This window comes from Poecilia reticulata, chromosome 1 (genome assembly GCF_904066995.2).
Source record: "Poecilia reticulata chromosome 1, P_reticulata-male-v2, whole genome shotgun sequence".
NCBI classification, from domain to species: Eukaryota; Metazoa; Chordata; class Actinopteri; order Cyprinodontiformes; family Poeciliidae; genus Poecilia; species Poecilia reticulata.
In genome coordinates, this window is record NC_088830.1 from 23,516,324 (window position 1) to 23,535,052 (window position 18,729).

The window sequence follows — 18,729 nt, forward strand, 5'->3', positions numbered from 1 at the left end:
TCTCCAGCTAACGTTCCGGGCGAGAGGCGGGGTCACCCTGGACAGGTCGCCAGTCTGTCGCAGGGAAAATATTTCAATTTGGAGTTAAGCGGAAACAAAGATAGAAGGCTCAATATAGCTGCTCTGCAGTGGCCCTGTGATCTATCGGTCCCCTACAAAGCTGAACCACTGACACAGAGCAGCCTCCTCATTTATCTGAATGTGTAGAAAGTCTTAAAATAACATTATTTCCAGTGCAGTTGCATGATGTCATTCTGTAAAACTATTATATTAAAAAAGAAAGCTATTTTTTTTATCAGAAGTACATTTATTGGTGTCAGTGAGGTCATGCAGAGTGTGACCTCATGCAGAGTGTGATGTAAATAAAGGAATTGTATTATAATTCCTTTATCACATTCAAATTCTGTCAAGTAAAAAACGTGCAAATTCAACAGGTCCTGGTAATGTTTTTTTAAGTTTTTGAAATAATGAAATATTTATATATCTAAAATATCTAATAATGAAATAATTAGATAAAAAGGTGAATTGTGCCAGAACAAAAAAAAAAGTATTTGGGCCCTTCAGCAAAATATTCAAAATCTTGGTTATTATACAAATAATCAATCTTTTTTTACAGCCGTCTTAGTCAAAAGACGTAAACCCTAAAGAGCATTTATGTGGAGAGCTGAGGAGCAGAAGAGAAGATGAAAGACTGAACCTTCCAAAGAAAAATTGTCTAAGATTTATTAAGATAAGATCATTTATTAGTCTCCCATAGGAGAAATTTGCCTTGATACAGTGACAAGGCTGCTGTACAGCAATAAGAACAATACAATACAACAACAGACAATGGCCATAACTACATAAAAGTAAAAATACATAAAAGCCCAAATGTTAGGTTGGCAGTACATGCCTATAGCCATCTCATTTCCATCTAATTAAATCTTGTGACATGTTAAAAGAGAGGACTCTTGTGGTGTTCTTGTTCTTTCTGATAGAAACAATTTTGATGTTGCAACCGCAGTAATGCTTTCCAGGTTGCAAAGAAATTATAATGCAGCATTTTCAGGGAAAATGTTGAACTCTTGTGGGATAAGAATCACAGTCAGACACATCAAAGTACTGTAAACATCATTAATTTCTCTAACACGCATAATTATCGCCTTACAGCGCTTCTTGTACCTTTAGGGTCACCTCTTAAATACTGAAGACGCCATAACTAACGCTACGCACGCCCAATAAGCATCAATGAACCTTCCGCTGGCGGCTTTTAGTTCATAACATCTGTCGCACTGAGGGCAAGGAGCCTCGGTGCATTAGCATCATCCCACGCTCCTCGCGCAGAGCCATCCATATTGTATGAGCATGTAACCTACATCCATCCACGCCTCTGTCAGCCGACGTCCCCTGACGAGACAAAATCCATAAGCGGACCGTAATGGTGTTCGCGAATGTGTGACTCGGTGTTCAGTCAGTTTATTCCCCTGTCAGAATAAATCAAGGTCCTGCTGATTTAGCTTGAAACATTTCATGCTGCTTTTCAAACGGCTGCCAAACGCTAGGGGCGGATATTTAAATGGCTGCTCCAAATGTGTTCAGGCTCTATTAGTAAAACTGTGGCTATGTGGGTGAGCTAAAACATTAAACACTTGGGATATTTTATCTGAATTATATAAGCAATGCTTGGTGTCAGTGGACACTGTTATTTTTCAGTGCTATACAATAAAGGTAAACCATTGTTTAACGGAGCACCATAAAATTGTGCATTAAAAGTGAAACAAATAACAGGTCTCCCACTGATTGCAGCAAACTGAAGGTGTTGACGTTGTTAATTCATAAAGGAACAGAAAAGCGGCCACATTCTGGGGGGAAAATTTTTCTTATCACGGCACATCTGAGGGAGAAAAACTCATGAATAATTTTGCTGCGCACCATATTTAACAGGCAGAATATTCATAGAAGCTGATCAGCCCTCAACCATGCTGTTTTAGCTTCTTGCTAAAAGTGTTTGACTCCGCTTTGCTCGTTGCGTCCCAGATTCTGATCGGGGAAGTGACGAGCTTCTTTGTGAAGACGGAGGGATCTCAGGAGAAGACCATAGTGACCGCTGACTGCTGTTACTTCAACCCTCTCCTCCGAAGGATCGTACGCTTTCTAGGTCAGTCTCAGTCCTGCTGCTTATGCATTGCCTTCAATGTGTTTTATTGGGATATTCTGTGATAGACCAACCCAGATTTGTGCAAAAATGTACAGTAGTATAACAATAATACATACAGTTAAGCCCCTAATTATCTGTCTCCTCAGTAGATTTTGCTTTAACTCTTTAAAGTCTTTTAATTTTGACTTAACGTAATAACATGTTGACGTTCAGACACATCAGAATCAGTCCAGCAGAATTCCAGATGTAAATTTTACATCATAGAAGATGAAGCAAAAAAGCTGATCAGCAATTATAAGAAGGGTTTGATGTCAATACAGTTTTTACTAATCACTAGTCAATATTATTTAGATAAATATTTTGAAAACCATCCATTGTTTTTATTCATCTTTATAATTATGCACTACTTTGTATTAGTTTATTGCATAGATTCCAATAAAATATACGGACAGTTGCAGAAGTTATGTGACAAAATATGAAAAATGTTAAGCGGTATGAATATTTTTGTGTATGTAGCACAAAGCAGCAATTTTTTTTATTTATTTTTTTACTCTCCAACGGCTTGTTTCTGATCCTTAGTTTTGCCACTTATCCTCTTATCTTTACTCATTTCCTCTCTTGTTTTCCCAGGTGTCTACTCCTTTGGTCTCTTTGCCACCACCATCTTTGCCAATGCCGGTCAGGTGGTGACAGGAAACCAGACGCCTCACTTCCTGTCCGCCTGCAGACCAAACTACACAGCTCTGGGCTGCCAGTCTCCTCTGCAGTACATCACAGAGAACCGAGCCTGCACGGGAAACCCTTTCCTGGTGGTGTCCGCTCGCAAATCCTTCCCGTCCAAAGATGCAGCGCTCAGCTTTTATTCAGCCATCTACACAGTGGTAAGAAATCAAATGTCAGGGAATTGGTGACGGGGAGGAACTCAGTGGCGGGAACAAATTTGAAAATGAAGAATCTTCCTTGAATGTAACACCATAAAGAGGTTTCTTTTTTTTCTTCTTTTTTTTCTTCGGCCTTTGCTGTTGTGCAAGTTCGTTCATTCTTAACAAGAACTTGTTTTAGATTCAGCTCACAGGTTAAAACTGAATTTATTCATGTTCACAGTTTACCACCTACAAGGACTGAATTCACATTCAAAATATTAACTAGTTCTGGTTCAAGCTAAATATTTCATACAATGCAAAGTTTGAAGGAACATGCAGGTGATGAGATGATCTGCCGATTAGTGTGGTTGAAGATTCAATTTCATTGCTCTGCTCTCCTCTGCTGTGCTTCCAAACACACCTTGAGACTCCCTGACTACGGGGAGTAGTGTCCACACAATAACAATCAAACATGGGAGCTGAAATAAAATATGCAAAATCTGTAGGTTTTTACAGTTTAACACATAAAATTGTAGTTTATTCAGTGATGTTCCTCTGGAGAGTTTTCTCATTTGAAAGGATTTGGATTTTATATTGAGACTTTGGCTAGGCCATTCCAGAACACAATATCTTTTTTTCTTTTTATATGTAAGACTTGTACTTTTAGAAGCTTTTTCCCTTAATAAATGAAATTATCATTTGCCATGAAAGATTTGCTAGTTGATCTCAGGTATTAAAATGGGATAGAAAAAAGGAAAAACAAAAGCAAACTGAAGGGGGCAAATGCCTTTTTTAGCACTCTAGCTAAACTTTCTCCCCAACAGTGTGCGTTGAATCTTTTGTTTACGCCTGAATGAAGAGCTCCTCAATGACAGCAGGGAGAAATGTGTTAAGCTTAGGTTTGTAATGTAGAAAAATACAATCAGTCATTCTAAAGTTCTCCAAAAAGTTAGTTTGCCTTTCAGTAAGTTGCAGCTGTATCACAGATGGATGATTTCTGAGTGGTAGTTCAGATACGACTGTTAGACGGTAGTTTGCCTAAAAAGTAGATAATACCCTGATGCGGAAATGCCTAAAAGTAAACAAAGAGATATTTAGTTAATAAATTTATTTTAGAAGACAATTTATTAAAAAAATATTTTTATTGTACTGCATTTATTACATGCTAAAGTTCTGAATGGTCCTATTGAATATAGAAAGATTTCCATCAAAGTTCTGCATGCGTTGTGTCATCCTTGGCAGTTACAGGATGCTCTTCATTTTCCTGGGTAGTTTTACACATTTCCATGAGAATCCTTAGACATATTTTCTTGCCAGTGGGTTTTCAGTTTGCTTTCAGAGGCTGCCAACAGCTCCATAATTACAGAGCTGCACCTCGGCTTCCTCAAAGTCTCTGCCAATCAGAAGAGCTCCGGCTTTTAGGAATACGATCCTTGTAGACTCACCATCTGAAAAATCTGGCATGAAATGACAGATTAGCAAAAAAGAAAAAGGAGTTAATAAACAGAGGATCAGGAAAACCTTTTCTTTGCAAGTGTGAGTAATGCAGAGCTTCCTCAATAAAGTCCCAGGTTAAGTTGGTTTTAAGTCTTATTATGCATATTTTTTCTGTTATCATGTTGAATTTAATTCTGCTGAGGAAGAATACCAGACAACACTGTCTTTGTCCTGATAAACTGTATTTTTGAAGACAATAAGTTTATCATCTGTTAGGTAAGCATTACTATAGTTTACTGGGTATACAGAATAAAAGGCTCAGTAATGATAATCAGTTATTCCTATAATCAATCAAATATATGCATATCCTTTGCATGTGGCCCATCAACAATACTTTATAAATACTAAATGCTCAGACATTAGCAATAACTGACTATTGAAAATACTAAAGAACATCTCAATAATGTTGTTTGTAACAATTTATATAAATTTCCAGACATTTTTACATTTTAATATTAAAGGCACAGCACAACAAAAGGAAGCTCTAATCCAGACCTATCAGGTGGATTGAAGCAGGCACAGTTGATCAATTTTAGGGTAACCTCTGCTGTACAACTACTATGTCATTTATTATTTAACTAACACTTAAGTGTGTGAGAGCCCAGGTCTATTCCTTACTGTTTCCATAAAATTTTACAATGTTAGTAACAGCCAGTTGCACTCACTGACCTCATCATCAAGTCTGAATACCTCTATAAAAGCAGCAGTTATTACAACTGGCTGGTTTAAGACTTGAAGCAGTGCTTAAAACAAAACGGCAAGAAGTAAAAATGTCAGTAATTTTTGGATAAGCAACTGTTAATCAACTTTAACATGTCCTGGCCTTTTTCTTAAGGGAGCTCTGCCATTCCTATGGCATGTTCTTCAATAGGTATACATTTTTCAGTGTCTTCCTTCATGAAAACTAGATCTGTTTAAAAAAAATCATCCAAAACTTCTGCCCCACATGCCAAGGTTTTTATTTCCCTTTGAGATTAATAAAGAACTGGATTAAATCAAATATGGTGTATATGTATTATCAGTAGTCATCGTAGCCTTACCACAATGTATCAAACCGAACAGAGCTCATCATCAAAGATGAATCAATAAACTAGTGGGAGTACGCAAAATGCTGCTCAGTAAAAGATTATTGAGGAGGGCAGAGATATTTTAGAGCCTTTTTAGATAAGATGTAAATTCTAAAACATGTGTTTTCCCCTTTTACATTGTTTTATTATCTTTTGAGAGAGGCTTGTCTTCTTTCCTATTTGGCAGAATGAAAATGATTTTATATCGGTTTGTGTGAAACCACTGAGCGGCTGCAAAATGACTGCAGATTGCGTCCTCTTGTGGCCTGAACAAGATGCACATCCTGCCGAGTCAGTAAGACTGCGGCGGCACCGTCTGCATCGTCTCAGCTGGATGACTCAAGCACCTAAATCTAAATATAAAAAATGTTGGTTTTTTTTCTATTCTTACATATTCTTGTGACTATGTTTGTTATACAGATGTATGTGACGTTGATGTTTCGGACCAAAGGAACCCGTCTGATGAAGCCCACCCTGTGCCTGGTGCTGCTGTCTCTGGCGGTGCTGGTCGGCGTGGTGAGAGTGACGGAGCACAGGAACCACTGGAACGACGTCCTGGCCGGTTTTGTCACAGGAGGGGCCATCGCTGCATTCCTGGTGAGGGGGAGCAAAAGGAGAGACGGTTGCAAAAAAAAAAAAAAAAGTGTTACATTTCTGGCTGCACAGTGGCGCAGTTGATAGAGCTGTTGCCTTGCAACAAGAAGGTTCTGGGTTCGATTCCCAGCCCTGGTCTTTCTGCATGGAGTTTGCATGTTCTCCCTGTGCATGCGTGGGTTTTCTCTGGGTATTCCAGCTTCCTCCCACAGTCCAAAAACATGACTGTCAGGTTCATTGGTCTCTCTAAATTCTCCCTCAGTGTGTGTGCATGGTTGTTTGTCCTGTGTGTCTCTGTGTTGCCCTGCGACAGACTGGCGACCTGTCCAGGATGAACCCCACCTCTCACCTGGAACGTTAGCTGGAGATGGGCACCAGCAACCCTCCCCACTATGGGACAAGGGTGTAAGAAAATGGATGGATGGTGTAACATTTCTCCTTAAATTTGACAAGCAATGCAGCTAACCTGCGGATCTGGTCTTTAACACCTTCAAAAATATGAAGCTCTTACTTCAAATGTTGTTGAGAAATTTTGACAGATCTCTTAGGATCCCGCAATAGCTTTTCAATTAGGTTCAGGTCTGTGTTTGACTAGGCCTTTGCAACCTTCTTTATCGGCCATTCTGTTGTATGTTTCTTGATTGAGCCTACATCAAACCATCAAACACAGACAGATTGCTTCACTGTGTCAGTGTCAGAAAGAATAGGAGATTCTTAAAGAGACAGAGGCAAATTTAAAGGTATCAAATTGCAAAATCAAATTTCTTGGAAGTGATGTTTGATATATAAAGCATTTTTATATCAGCTGAAAGCTACTTTAGTTAGTTAATTGTGCTTTAAAACTGCATATGCATAATACCGCCTCTTTAATTTTTCACATGCTAATGAGGTTTGTGGAGGTTATAATGGAGAGATTCTGCTGCCTCCATTATAGATTCTGCAGTGCATTGTACAGTCTGAACAACAGAGTTGAACACCTCCTGAGAAGGTTAACAACTGTCTTACATTTTTTTTCATTTAGGAAAAATCCTACAAACTGTAGAATGATGCAAATGAATGGTCCAAAATGGTAAACTACTGCTGCAGTGAATAATCAGTCATTGATGTGCTTCATTAGCAGAAGCTGGCTTCTTCTGTTCCTGCCAAATCCTTTGGAAGCAGCAAAATTGTACCTGTTTTTGTTCCAAATAGTGTCTCCTTTGGCTTTGTTTGTGCATAAAAAATAAAGTTAATGTGGAATCAGGGTGTTAAAAATAAACTAGATAATATTCTGATGCACTTCTTATGCACTACAGGTGGCCATACTCACCGTGGGGTTTTTACCACCAGTGTTGCACCATAAGTCACCCCATGGGCAATTTAGTAGGCGTGTTTTTGTCATTGCAGATTTCATTAACACAGTTAAGCATAAATACATCCACCTGTTGAATGGTTTTCTCCCGTTTCAAGTGTATCTACTTTAATACAGGCCTAACTGAAACTCTAGTTTGTAGAGAGCAACTTGCTCCTTTGTATTTTAGTTAAAAAAAAAAGCATAACTTTGAATAGTGAGTTTGAGGACTCTAATAATCTTCTGTAAACAAAAAAATATGCTGCACACCAGTTTCAGTCATTTATTTGGCTTAATTTGCACCATATTTTGTCCAAACTTCTTTTTCAGTCAGAAATAAGAATTTAAAATATGGGAAAAATCAACCGATTTAAGGTGATTATCTTGGAGATGCACCAGTCAGATGTTTGTAATCAGTTTCTAATCAGGTGATATTTATCCTGCCAGTTTCAAGTCATTCAAATTTCTCTTTAAGAACTATTAAATAGTTGTTGTTTTTCTTGCATTTTTTTCCATCAACTGTCATAAATTATTTATATTAGTAGCAGAGGCAACATTAAGTTGTGTTTGAAAGAGAGCAAGCATACAAAACAGGGTGTTACTGACATTTTAAAATAAGAAAAACAAATGATTATAGAGTGTAACATCTCATATTGGAGATTAATGCAGTTAGTGGAGCTGACATTACTGAAGCGGCATTCTTTATCTGATTTCCCTCTAGAATGTAGATCCTTATCCTAACTCTGGGATTTCTTGAAGGCTGTTGTCCTTTAAAAATCCAGCATGTTTTGTGACAACCAGAGGTTGAAAGCTTACAAGGATAAAACAGAACAACTTTTCTGTAATACATGCATCCTTCCTTCTCTGTTTCTCCCTCACAAATTTTACTGAAAATACAGTTTCCTTTGGAATAGCTTCTTTCACTTTTTTTGTTTCTTCAGATTTCAGTCTATAAAAGCATGCAGATATGGTGCATTCAAGATTTTTCAGTGGTAGTCAAATTCAGTTAAAGTGAAAATTGTCCAATTTCAGTCGATCTCCTTGTGCATCTTTCTTCCATTGTAGCTTTAAAGTATTTACTTGCCTTTATATATGTTTTTACCAAATGAAGTTTGATTCAAGAATGTTCTTAAATGATTGTTATGGTATCAGGGAGTGTTGATATCTGAGATCTGCCTTTTTTATTTTTTTTACCGATACAGACTTCCTGTTTTGCTTTGATGAGTGACCCACTAATTCTGACTCTAAAAAACTTATGACACATAGTAGTCTGTAATCCAACATAAAATTACAATATTATGCTTTGAAAGATGTGTAACTTACCTGTATTTAATAATTTACTTTTAAAAAAACTGTATGACGCTGGTTGATACATTAATAATTTTGCTCATTTTCAAGTTCTCATTTATTGATCCGTGGATCTCTGTTTGTTAACATGTTTCAGAACAGAGGTAGTGTGAAGTTGTACTGATTGATCCCAGCAGAAAGGAGAGATGGGGACATACTTGGAACTAAACTTTGTCCATTAGAAAGCTGCTGTTGAAAAAGAGAGAACATATTTTTTTAATACTTTCTACTCATTTCTTGTCTCCTCTCCATCAGGTGTCCTGCGTGATCAACAATTTCAAACCAACTAAGCTAGCAGCGCCGACTCCGCCTCCCCCTACCCCTCCACAGCGCCCTGAAGCCCCCATCAGCCTGCCTCTGATCAGCCTGCCCCGCGTGGAGAGTCCACTCGAAAAGTTAAGTGGCTTCCAGGTAAGGGGTGAGGTGTATTAAGAGTATTAAACCAGAATGACTTGAATTCTTGGTTGCCTCTTTGAATCTGATTCTTGAATGGTTTGGATTTTTTTAGCCTCATGTTGACACTGTAAATTCCCAAATGTTTTAAAAGTTTTCCTAATTTATTTATTTTTTTTAATCTTTCTCCTTCTTAGGCTCCAGGGCTACCATATTCTGAGATCACATGACCATCAGCCAACCCTGCCCCCCGCCCCGCCCGATGTGCTCCTCCCCTCAAGACGTTGCCTCACCAGCTCAGTCTAGACCTGCCCCGTGAAATCCCCCCGCCCTGCCCCGCCCACCCTGAAGGACGAAAACCTCTGAGGCGAGTCAAATCCACGCAGGTGTGAGGCTTCACTAATCACCGAGGACAAAGCCTGGAGCCAGCGGGGAAACAAAGACCTGTCGCCCCCTCTCCCTGCGATGCTCTGTTTTGTCCTTCAAGATGGCCGCCCTTTTCTCTTGGGTGTAACAGATCCATGAAAAGACTCTTTAAGGCCAGAGCTGTTAAAGCAATACTGTGTCCTGTTTCCTTGCGGTTTTCCACAAAGATTCAACGGTGACTCTAAAGACTGTTGGCTGGTGATGACTTGATATTTCCAATCAAATAGAAAAAAAAAAAAAAAAAAACTCAGCTGAGCTGAGGGTCACAAGTGGATTTTCCTCAAGATCATTTTGTTATACTCAGGACAATTAGGGGAAACAGCTGAAAGAAGACCTTTATGTAATAATGCCGGTACCGTTGAGTGACATGGTGCAGATTTTTGGTTCTGTACACAAGGAGAGATGTTGTCGTCGAGGGAAGCACTTTTGTAAATTATAGCACAGATGAACCAGTTTAAAACTCAGTAAACAATGTTGTAACTTTCAGTTTTGATTTTAATTGTGCAACGTGATAGAAGAGCGGTTTATACACACTAGGGCTTTGCTTTTGATACCGGTTTTTCTTTTGTTTATTCACTCCTGAATCGGATTGTCATCAACTTTTCAAAACTATAACATTAATGTTGCAGTGTGTTTCAGATGTCTGTTAGTTTGATGTCCATGCTGTGCAAAATCTCCATGTGGAGTTTTTATTGTTCACTTGAAGTAAAACGCATTACTCTTTTAGTACTTCACATAATCTATTAACCAAATTTATGTCTCATGTTTTCTCTGTTGATGCACATCTAAATACATGGCAACAATATGGTGGTACTTACATCTAAAATCAGTTACAAATACATGAACTGGATTTTAAAGAGAAAAGCTGGCTGCTGTTTGAATTAGGCATGGAGTAGAATAATATTTTCACATTATGATGACCCTGAGTAAAAACCCCACAGTGTCACAGTATCAAGGTATTTAAATGAGTTTAAGAAACGTGCAATATGATCTAATTGCTTCTATTTAAACTATAGGGTTTTTAAAATGTAAATTTAACCCATATATGATTTTTAAATACACTGACTTGAAATTACTATGATATGGTATTAACAAAGATCATAAATGTTACTATTTGTACTGTCAGCACATACTTGGGCTTTTGGTTACATGAAACAAAACATGATACAAAATTTTAAATACAAAATAAATATTTAAAAAATCAGATGTTATTAAAGCCTGTCAGGTGTAAGTCAGTAATAATCAACAATCTGAATTAATTAGCTACAACAACATTTAATTTCCTTTTGAGATTAATAAAGTATTTTTGAATTTGAAGGAAAGAAATCTGATAATTAAGCCTACATCAAGATTTTCCACTCGAGGCCTCACATTCCACTTTTTACGTCTTAAATTTCTACATTTGTTCCTTCCTGCTTCATCTGTGAAATGTTTTTTTTTGTCATTTTGTTTGTTTTACTAATGTATTGGCAGCACTGATTCGTTCTGTTTGGTGGCTGAGGAATTTAGCAAAATGGAGGACAGCCAACAGCTTCGTAGGAATGAATTATCACCAAACTCTCAAACTAAATCAAATTTTGCTCTGAAATTTTCTACATTTTAATTTGCTTAGGTAACTAAAATTAAATAGTTCTAGCTACCGTATCCACTGCCAGCTCCTGTTTGCTTAACAAGGTGTTTGCTTAACAAGGTTTGGCTTAAAAGCAGTCTTTGATCGTTGGCCAAAGACTGCCAGCTACCATTGACAAAAAGTTTTCTGTGTACTGAGTAAGAAGGAGTAAGAAAGTGATGAAGTGAAGTAACATACACGCCAAAGTAAAACAAGAATGAAAAAACCCTCAAACTTAAGTTATTTTTCACTTGCATTGTAAGGTGAGCAGAATTCCTGTCATTGTAAATAAGTGATTCAGATGGACCGACCTTGCATAATAATAATAATAATCCCCAATAATTTTAAAAATGTTTTAAGTAATGTTAAATTTGAGCGGCTGAAAATTGTTCGTAAATAGAAAACTAACGATTATACCTGCTGCTGCTAAAATGATAACACTGATATTATCTTGGCTAAGATATTTATTGCCTTTCTTGTTTCATTCAGAGGTTTAATCCCTTGCTACCTGAATTTACTTAGAATTACGTAAAAAGCCAATTATGTTTGTTTCATTTTTGATACAGGTGCTAAATAAAGAATATTTTTTTAAATTGAATAAAGCACATAGAGTAGATACAAATGTAGCTATTTGATATCTAAATTAGCAAAATGAAGCTCAATTGATTATAACTCTAGCCACTAGGTGGCAGATGTGTCAGAGTAGAAGTAGTAGAAGAAGAAACAAAACATCAAAGCTTCTTTTGAAGAAATAAGAAATCAGCAGTTTTCCCACTAAGAACAATTTGTCTCTTATCCAGAAACAATAAGGACTCAAACACCGTGTTGATATTCTGGCAAGACTCCTTAACTGTCCGTATTTCATTCTACCAAAAATATTTCCAGCTAAATTTCTCTTTTATTCCTTGGAGAGTGAATGCAGCATGTTGTTAGGGGGAGTGCATCTCTTCTGTGCCCCAGAATAATAAATCTCCAGTCACTCAAGCACTTTATTTGTCATCTCATTAAAAAAAATCCTTCAAGCCATAAAAATTCCATGACAGAAACATTTGACAATTTTAACTTTTTTTTTTTTAAATCCTCGTAATACCTTGATACCTGTGAGCAGCCCAAGCCTAATTTGACTGAATCTATCTGGTCCAGTCATTCAAAGGCTTCTCTTCAACATGTTTTCCTCACACTGACTGAGTTTATTGGCGGCATTGAGACCTCTGACTTTGGTAGAGTATTGTACAGTGCTTAGGTTTCTTCAAAACATATATGATGTTATCATCCAGTTTGTATGGTTCTGATAATGTGAAGCTACCTAAAACGTTCTTGCGGCATGGCGGACGGCTGTAAAGCAGGAAGAGTTTAAAGAGTTTAAAACCAAGCCAGCCTGCAGTCGATGCGTTGCATGGCTCACAGCTGGCTCAGCTCTGCTCAGTTTAAAAGGAAACTGCAGGTTCTTAAAGTAAGAAGAAAGTGTGTTATATACAAAAGACGTCCTAATGGGTTTCTTATGTGTGTGCGCTTGCTGTGTGTATGTGCGTGGGGGTGCGTGTGTGTGTGTTTGGACTTATTTAGATCTGCGTGTGCGTGTCTGTGTGTGTGTGCGTATTTATAATGAGCACATTGTAAGGCAGGACAACTGTTAATTTGGCAGCCTGTTTTTCTTAAGTTAAACTGTCAAAAGTAGCTGCTATAATTACACACTCACACTCGTTTGTAACTGCAGGCCTCCGAAGGACCCCTGCCAAGGCGTCCTAACAATGCCGGTTAAAGCAGAAGGTGCTCATTATAGCTTTGAGATTACCTACAGTATTGTAAGTCTGTTTTTATTTTCTTCTTTTTTTTAAGAAAAAAAAAAAGTGACTACATCCCCCCTCTGGCGAGATAACGTTATTTTCATGTTAAAGTCTCTGTTTTGTATTTATTTACCAAAATAAACTGCAATTACCACTTAGTGAAGTAAGATTCTTTTATACAGATGCAGATTTGACGTTTTACCACCAGGTATGGCTCCAACAAGAGCCTTAAAACATTAAATGTAAATTCACAGTGCCTTGCAAGAATATTTGCATTCTCTGACATCTTGGCTGCCTTTTATTGTGATTTTATTGTGAATTCAAAGACAAATTATGTATGGTTTTAATTTTTTTTTTTTTTTTTTACAAATAAAAATCTGAAAAGCGCAGCATCCATTTGCATATGCACCTACAGAGTCAATACTTTGTAGAGCCACATTATTCTTTGTGTAGAGCTGCAAGTCATTTAGGGATATCTCTGCCAGATTTGCACATCTATATGCTGACATGTTTGCTCCCCATATTATTTCTGGATACTGGATTGAACTGTTATTTTTTTAGATGTTCCAAGCACGAGATGTTGTTTTAAAGTCTAACCCTGTTTTGAACTTCTCAGCAACAGGCTGTTGTGTTCCTCAGTCTTCTCTTCACGTTGCTGCTTGTTCACTTATGTTCTCTAACAAACCTCTAAGGCCGTCACAGCACACCTTCGTTTAACATGACATAAAATCACAAACAAATGGACTCGGTCGACAAAGGCAGTTTGGTTGCATCAGAGTTCACAAATGGACACCATACTTTTCATATTCATAATTATGCGCTACTTGTTGCTAGTCTAAAATCCTACTAAAAGCTCTGGCTGTATTGTCTTAAAATGTGTTATGGATATTTTTGCAAGGCGCTGTAAATGCATTTCTACTATTTATGCAGCTGTTGCTATTATAGATCACTTACCTTTTACAGACTCCTAGCCTGTATGCGTTGCTTTTTTCTGTTTCCACACTACTGCTGATGAAAGCATCGAGGTTACTGTGGCTTTCATTGCCTGGCCCAAGGAGAATATGTAAACCAGAGAAGTGAGAGATCAAACCACGGAGCTTCCATTTGGCAGAGAAAACGCTCCTCATCTTGTGCCACAGCCACTCACATCCCCATTTCCATGTGACATCAACAATAAGTCTGTTATTTAGGAGCCTCGGTAAGAACTAAAGTGGAAATATATATTTTTTTCTTGTTGTTGTTGCATTGCATGTCACATGAAAATGTCGATGCTGCACTGCTCTAATTTCACACAGTTTAGCATAAACACCACAATAAATATCATTTTTTCATTTGACTTCTTACTATTCCTCAGGATTGTGCACACAAAGAAAGTCCCACAGGACATTAGTCTTTCAACATCAGTCAAAAAAGGGAGATTAGATTGCAATCCCTTTGAACTTCCCTAAACAAATACAATTTCAGGCTGTTCTTGCCTCTGATTGTCTGAGTTTTGATTCAGGCTGCCGTAAAAGAAAGATTTCCCCTCTAGTTGCTGTGATCTAGATCAAATGTTTCCTTAGTCCATGTACATTAGTCCATTACACATACAGGTAGGCAGCTTGCAGAAATGATAGAACACGAATACGGTTCAGGTCAGAAGTTTACATGCAGTCGTTATTGGCATGAAGGTCAAATTGTATAAGGATTTATTTAAACTGTTCTTATCCGAGTGTAGATGACAAACAACTTTGATGATTTTGTTGATTTTCCCTGATCAAAACATCCACTGAATGCACAGTACAGTGCATACAGTGTACTGTATGCACTGTACACTGTATGTACAGCGCATACTGTACATACAGTACACTGTCTTACCTCAACTAACTGGCATTATTAATTATTATTTGAACATAAATTCCCACACAATGATGGACATATTTTACATTCTGACAAAAAAAAATCTGCCCCTGAGATTGTCAAAATATATTATGTGTGATAGATCAAATATAATCAAATAGATTTACATTGAAAAGTTACTTTTTTGATCGCAAGTATAAATATGTTTTCAGAATCCTTCCTTAGAAGTGTGCAATTTAGGTTACATGACAGATAATTTACCCCTCAGACATAAAGACTTTTTAAAGATTTAAAACTTTTTAAAAGACTATCAAATTGAATATTAATACATTAATATAAATAAGTACCTTATGAATTGGTATAGCTCATAATACACCTTTGGTGAGGCCTCTCATTCCACTTCCATTTTTTTTTTATTGTTGGTTTCCTGCCACAGATATCTCGTCTTAAATGCTCAAAATCATTAAGGTCAGACCTTTATATTCCAATCACAATAAAACTGAAAATGTTTTCCTTAAATCTTCACTAAAATGCCTGCTCATAAATATCCTAATTGTTGCAGTAGGCCACCATGAGCACAGGGTGGTGCTGTTTAACTGTGCTTAATAAGAAGAAGGCTTTCAGGAAAAAAAAAAAAAATCACTAGGTTGAAAGCTTCTGGTAATAAACAACAAATTAGGACGCTAAAATGTGAAGAATCCCAAATCTGTGTATCTTCTCTAACTGAGGCCTCTGATGGACCATAACAGACATTAGTCATCAATCTAATGAAGCAATTTAATGGCAGAAACAGAACATTTCTCTCTTTGTCAGTCTGTCTCACAACTGCCCCGATCTTGTCCCACCTCCTCTTTGTGTTCCTCTGAATTTGTGGTTGTCAGTCTTGTTAACGACAAGACGTATGTACACACACACACACACACACACACACACACGCAAGCACACACACTCAGACAGAACTCTCTGGACTCTCGACAACATTATCTTTTCCGGAAATTGCTTCTCAAGCACAGCCAGAGCCCCATTAGAAAAGAAGAGCTCTATGCTGTAACCTTTTTAAAAAGCCATTAGTGATGCACCTGCCTCTCTCTGTCTCTCCGTTCCTGTTTGTGTGTCCTATTTGTCTCTCTTGTTAACACTGACACACACGCACACATGCATACACACAAATTTTCTTTTTTCTATCCTGATTGCCAGCATCCTCATTCCCAATCCTATAAACTAACTGCTGAGCCTAATAAACACATTTCCACTCCAATTAGAGTATAAATCTTTCACATCTTTGGGTTCCACCTCGGAGTGCAAACCACTCAATTTAATTATTTGCGTGTGTTATTCTAATGCCTCGTGATTTTTAGGTCCCCTGTTTGGGACATAAATAATTCTCCGTCTCTCAGGTTAAATAAACAAAATAATTCATAATTTGCCAAGTCACCAGAGTCAACAGGCGGCACTTCATCCTTAATGAAGAATAAATTTAGTATATATTTAATTGATGTAATAACATTTAATGTCAGGTGTCTTGGAAAACATGCTAAAGGCATGTTGTTTCACGAAAACAACGAAGGTGCTCCTTTGCTTACTAAGAGAAGGATCTTAAAGGTTGGTTCTTTTTTTTTAAGTGAGGTTCTTGGAAGTAATTGTCAGTAATTGTTTTGCGGTAGATGTCATACAGTTTGTGGAAAGGTCAGACAGAAACCCTTATTTAGGCTGATTTTAATAATGTACAACAATTCAAAAAATGACATCTATAGATTTGCATTTTAATGAATTACAACATTATTGAAAAGTTAATTTATTTCCTTCATCAACTTCTGCAGTGGCCTGCTAACGAGCCATCATTTGATTCAGGTGTGTTGAACCAAAGACGGAGCTAAGCCATGCAGGGCCTGAAGACTGCATGGCTTAGCATGGCCTGCCTTATAGATTATTTACACCCAGATTGATTTTTTTAAAGCCTTTAATTCTGTTAAATATTATGTTTTTGCACTTGCAGATTGCATCAAACCAAAATTCATTAATAATACAGAACTGAGGACTTATTGAGGACTCAATACTTGAAGTATTAAACATACTTCTAGTATGTTTAATACCTGCTGAAAGGCTACACGCCGGGTGTGTCGGCGGGATTCACCCTGGATTTATTCATGATAACAGGATTTCTGCTGGTTGGAGCTTGCGGATTCCTGGCTTATCGACAAATCTGTGACGGACTTGGCCGAACTGGCGAACACTCAGATTGTTGTTGTGGACAGAGACGCAAGTTGGATGCGAGTCTTGCTGAGACTCGCAGTCCAGCTGAGGACTCTAAAGCTCACTGACGAGTTGGAATCGATCTTGGAGAAGTTGCTAGTTTCGGTTCAGTGGGACGACCAAACTAATTTGGATAATTGGGAACTGAGATGAGAGACTTTAGGGAAGATTGAAATTTATAATCTACCTGACCTAAGACATTCTGTATCTGAATTGGCTTTCATGTGCTGCCTTGGAAGGACTGCATATTTCCAATCTTCTTGAAGCTGAGCGTTCCCAAGGACATTCCTCGATAACAACATCTTGTCGGACTTCTGCCGGGAGGCTGAGCAACGCGGTTTCAAGGCCCTGTGGTGTAACCGCCTTCACTTGTGTCTTTGTTTTGCCCTTTGTTTTGTCTGAATGTTCCCATGTGCCCTAATGTGTCATTTCCTCTTTTTTATTTTATTTTGTTAGAAACTGTGAAGTACTCACTTTTAACTCAGAAGATTCTAGTTTATTAGTCACTCTTTAGCTTATTGTTTAGAAACTGTAGAATACTCACTGTTTAGATGCAGAGAGACTCCTATTATTGCAACCCAGAAGAGGAATTAGAACAAACGTAGAATCCAGAAAAATTCTTCCAGACCAGGAACATTTAGTTTTTATTATTACTTACTAAATTTGTAAAAGTAATGATCATTACTTTTACCAATTTATAGCACACTTAGAAAGTCCAGAGAATGCTTACTTATACTCTTCTAGCCACCCAGAACAGGGATTAGAACAAACTTGGAATCCAGAAAAACTACCTTATGAACTGCATTTTAGACTCCTGTTCTTCCAAACCAGAAAAGGAATTAGACCAGAGGATACTTACTTATACTTATCTACCAACCCTGAATAGGAGTGTATAGTTGATCTATTTTATTTACTTTAGATCAACATTAGATTATTTTTCTTCTTTTGCTCTTTCATTTGGTTTGCAATTTTGTTTGTATTTCCTCTTAATTCCTGTAAAGCACTTTGTATTTCCTTGTTGCTGAAAATGTGGTACATAAATAAAATTACCTTTACCTTTAACTATTTTCTAATCTGACCATTTTAATTTTTAATTCACTGTAATGTACCTGTAGAGGGGGCTGCACAGTGGCTGGTTGGTTCAGTATTTATGTAGAGCTGTTGCCTTGCAGCAAGAAGGCTCTGGGTTCGATTCCCGGCCCCTGTCTTTCTGCATGGAGTTTGCATGTTCTCCCTGTGCATGCGTTGGTTTTCCCCAGGTACTCTGGTTTCCTCCCACAGTCCAAAAACATGACTGTCAGGTTAATTGGCCTCTCCAAATTGCCCCTAGGTGTGAGTGTGTGTGTGCATGGTTGTTTGTCCTGTGTGTCTCTGTGATGCCCTGCAACAGACTGGCGACCTGTCCAGGGTGACCCCACCTCTCGCCCGGTACACTAGCTGGAGATGAGCACCAGCAACCCTCCCGACCCCACTAAGAAGAAAGAAAATGGATGGATGGATGGATGGGTGGGTACCTGTATAGGGCAGGATAATTAAAGTTTACACTTTAAACAATATTAGCTTTGTGACCATTATCTCAACCGAACT

At 37.8% G+C, this 18,729-nt stretch overlaps 1 protein-coding gene across 6 annotated transcripts in view; it reads left to right on the top strand.

Moving 5' to 3' along the window:
- The window catches only part of plppr2b (phospholipid phosphatase related 2b), a 64,101-nt gene extending 50,893 nt beyond the window's left edge, over positions 1 to 13,208 (top strand). For 4 of the 6 annotated variants that reach the window (XM_081609470.1, XM_017306457.2, XM_008415665.3 and 1 more), the window contains 5 exons: positions 2,017 to 2,137; positions 2,768 to 3,018; positions 5,985 to 6,161; positions 9,091 to 9,230; positions 9,426 to 13,208. In XM_081609470.1, coding sequence (XP_081465596.1) covers positions 2,017 to 2,137; positions 2,768 to 3,018; positions 5,985 to 6,161; positions 9,091 to 9,230; positions 9,426 to 9,534 — 798 coding nt within the window. In that variant the 3' untranslated portion in view covers positions 9,535 to 13,208. Of the gene's footprint in view, positions 1 to 2,016; positions 2,138 to 2,767; positions 3,019 to 5,984; positions 6,162 to 9,090; positions 9,247 to 9,425 lie in introns of all 6 variants that reach the window. The other 2 variants (XM_017306459.2, XM_081609505.1) reach the window with 1 other exon arrangement.
- Positions 13,209 to 18,729: the final 5,521 nt, after the last annotated feature.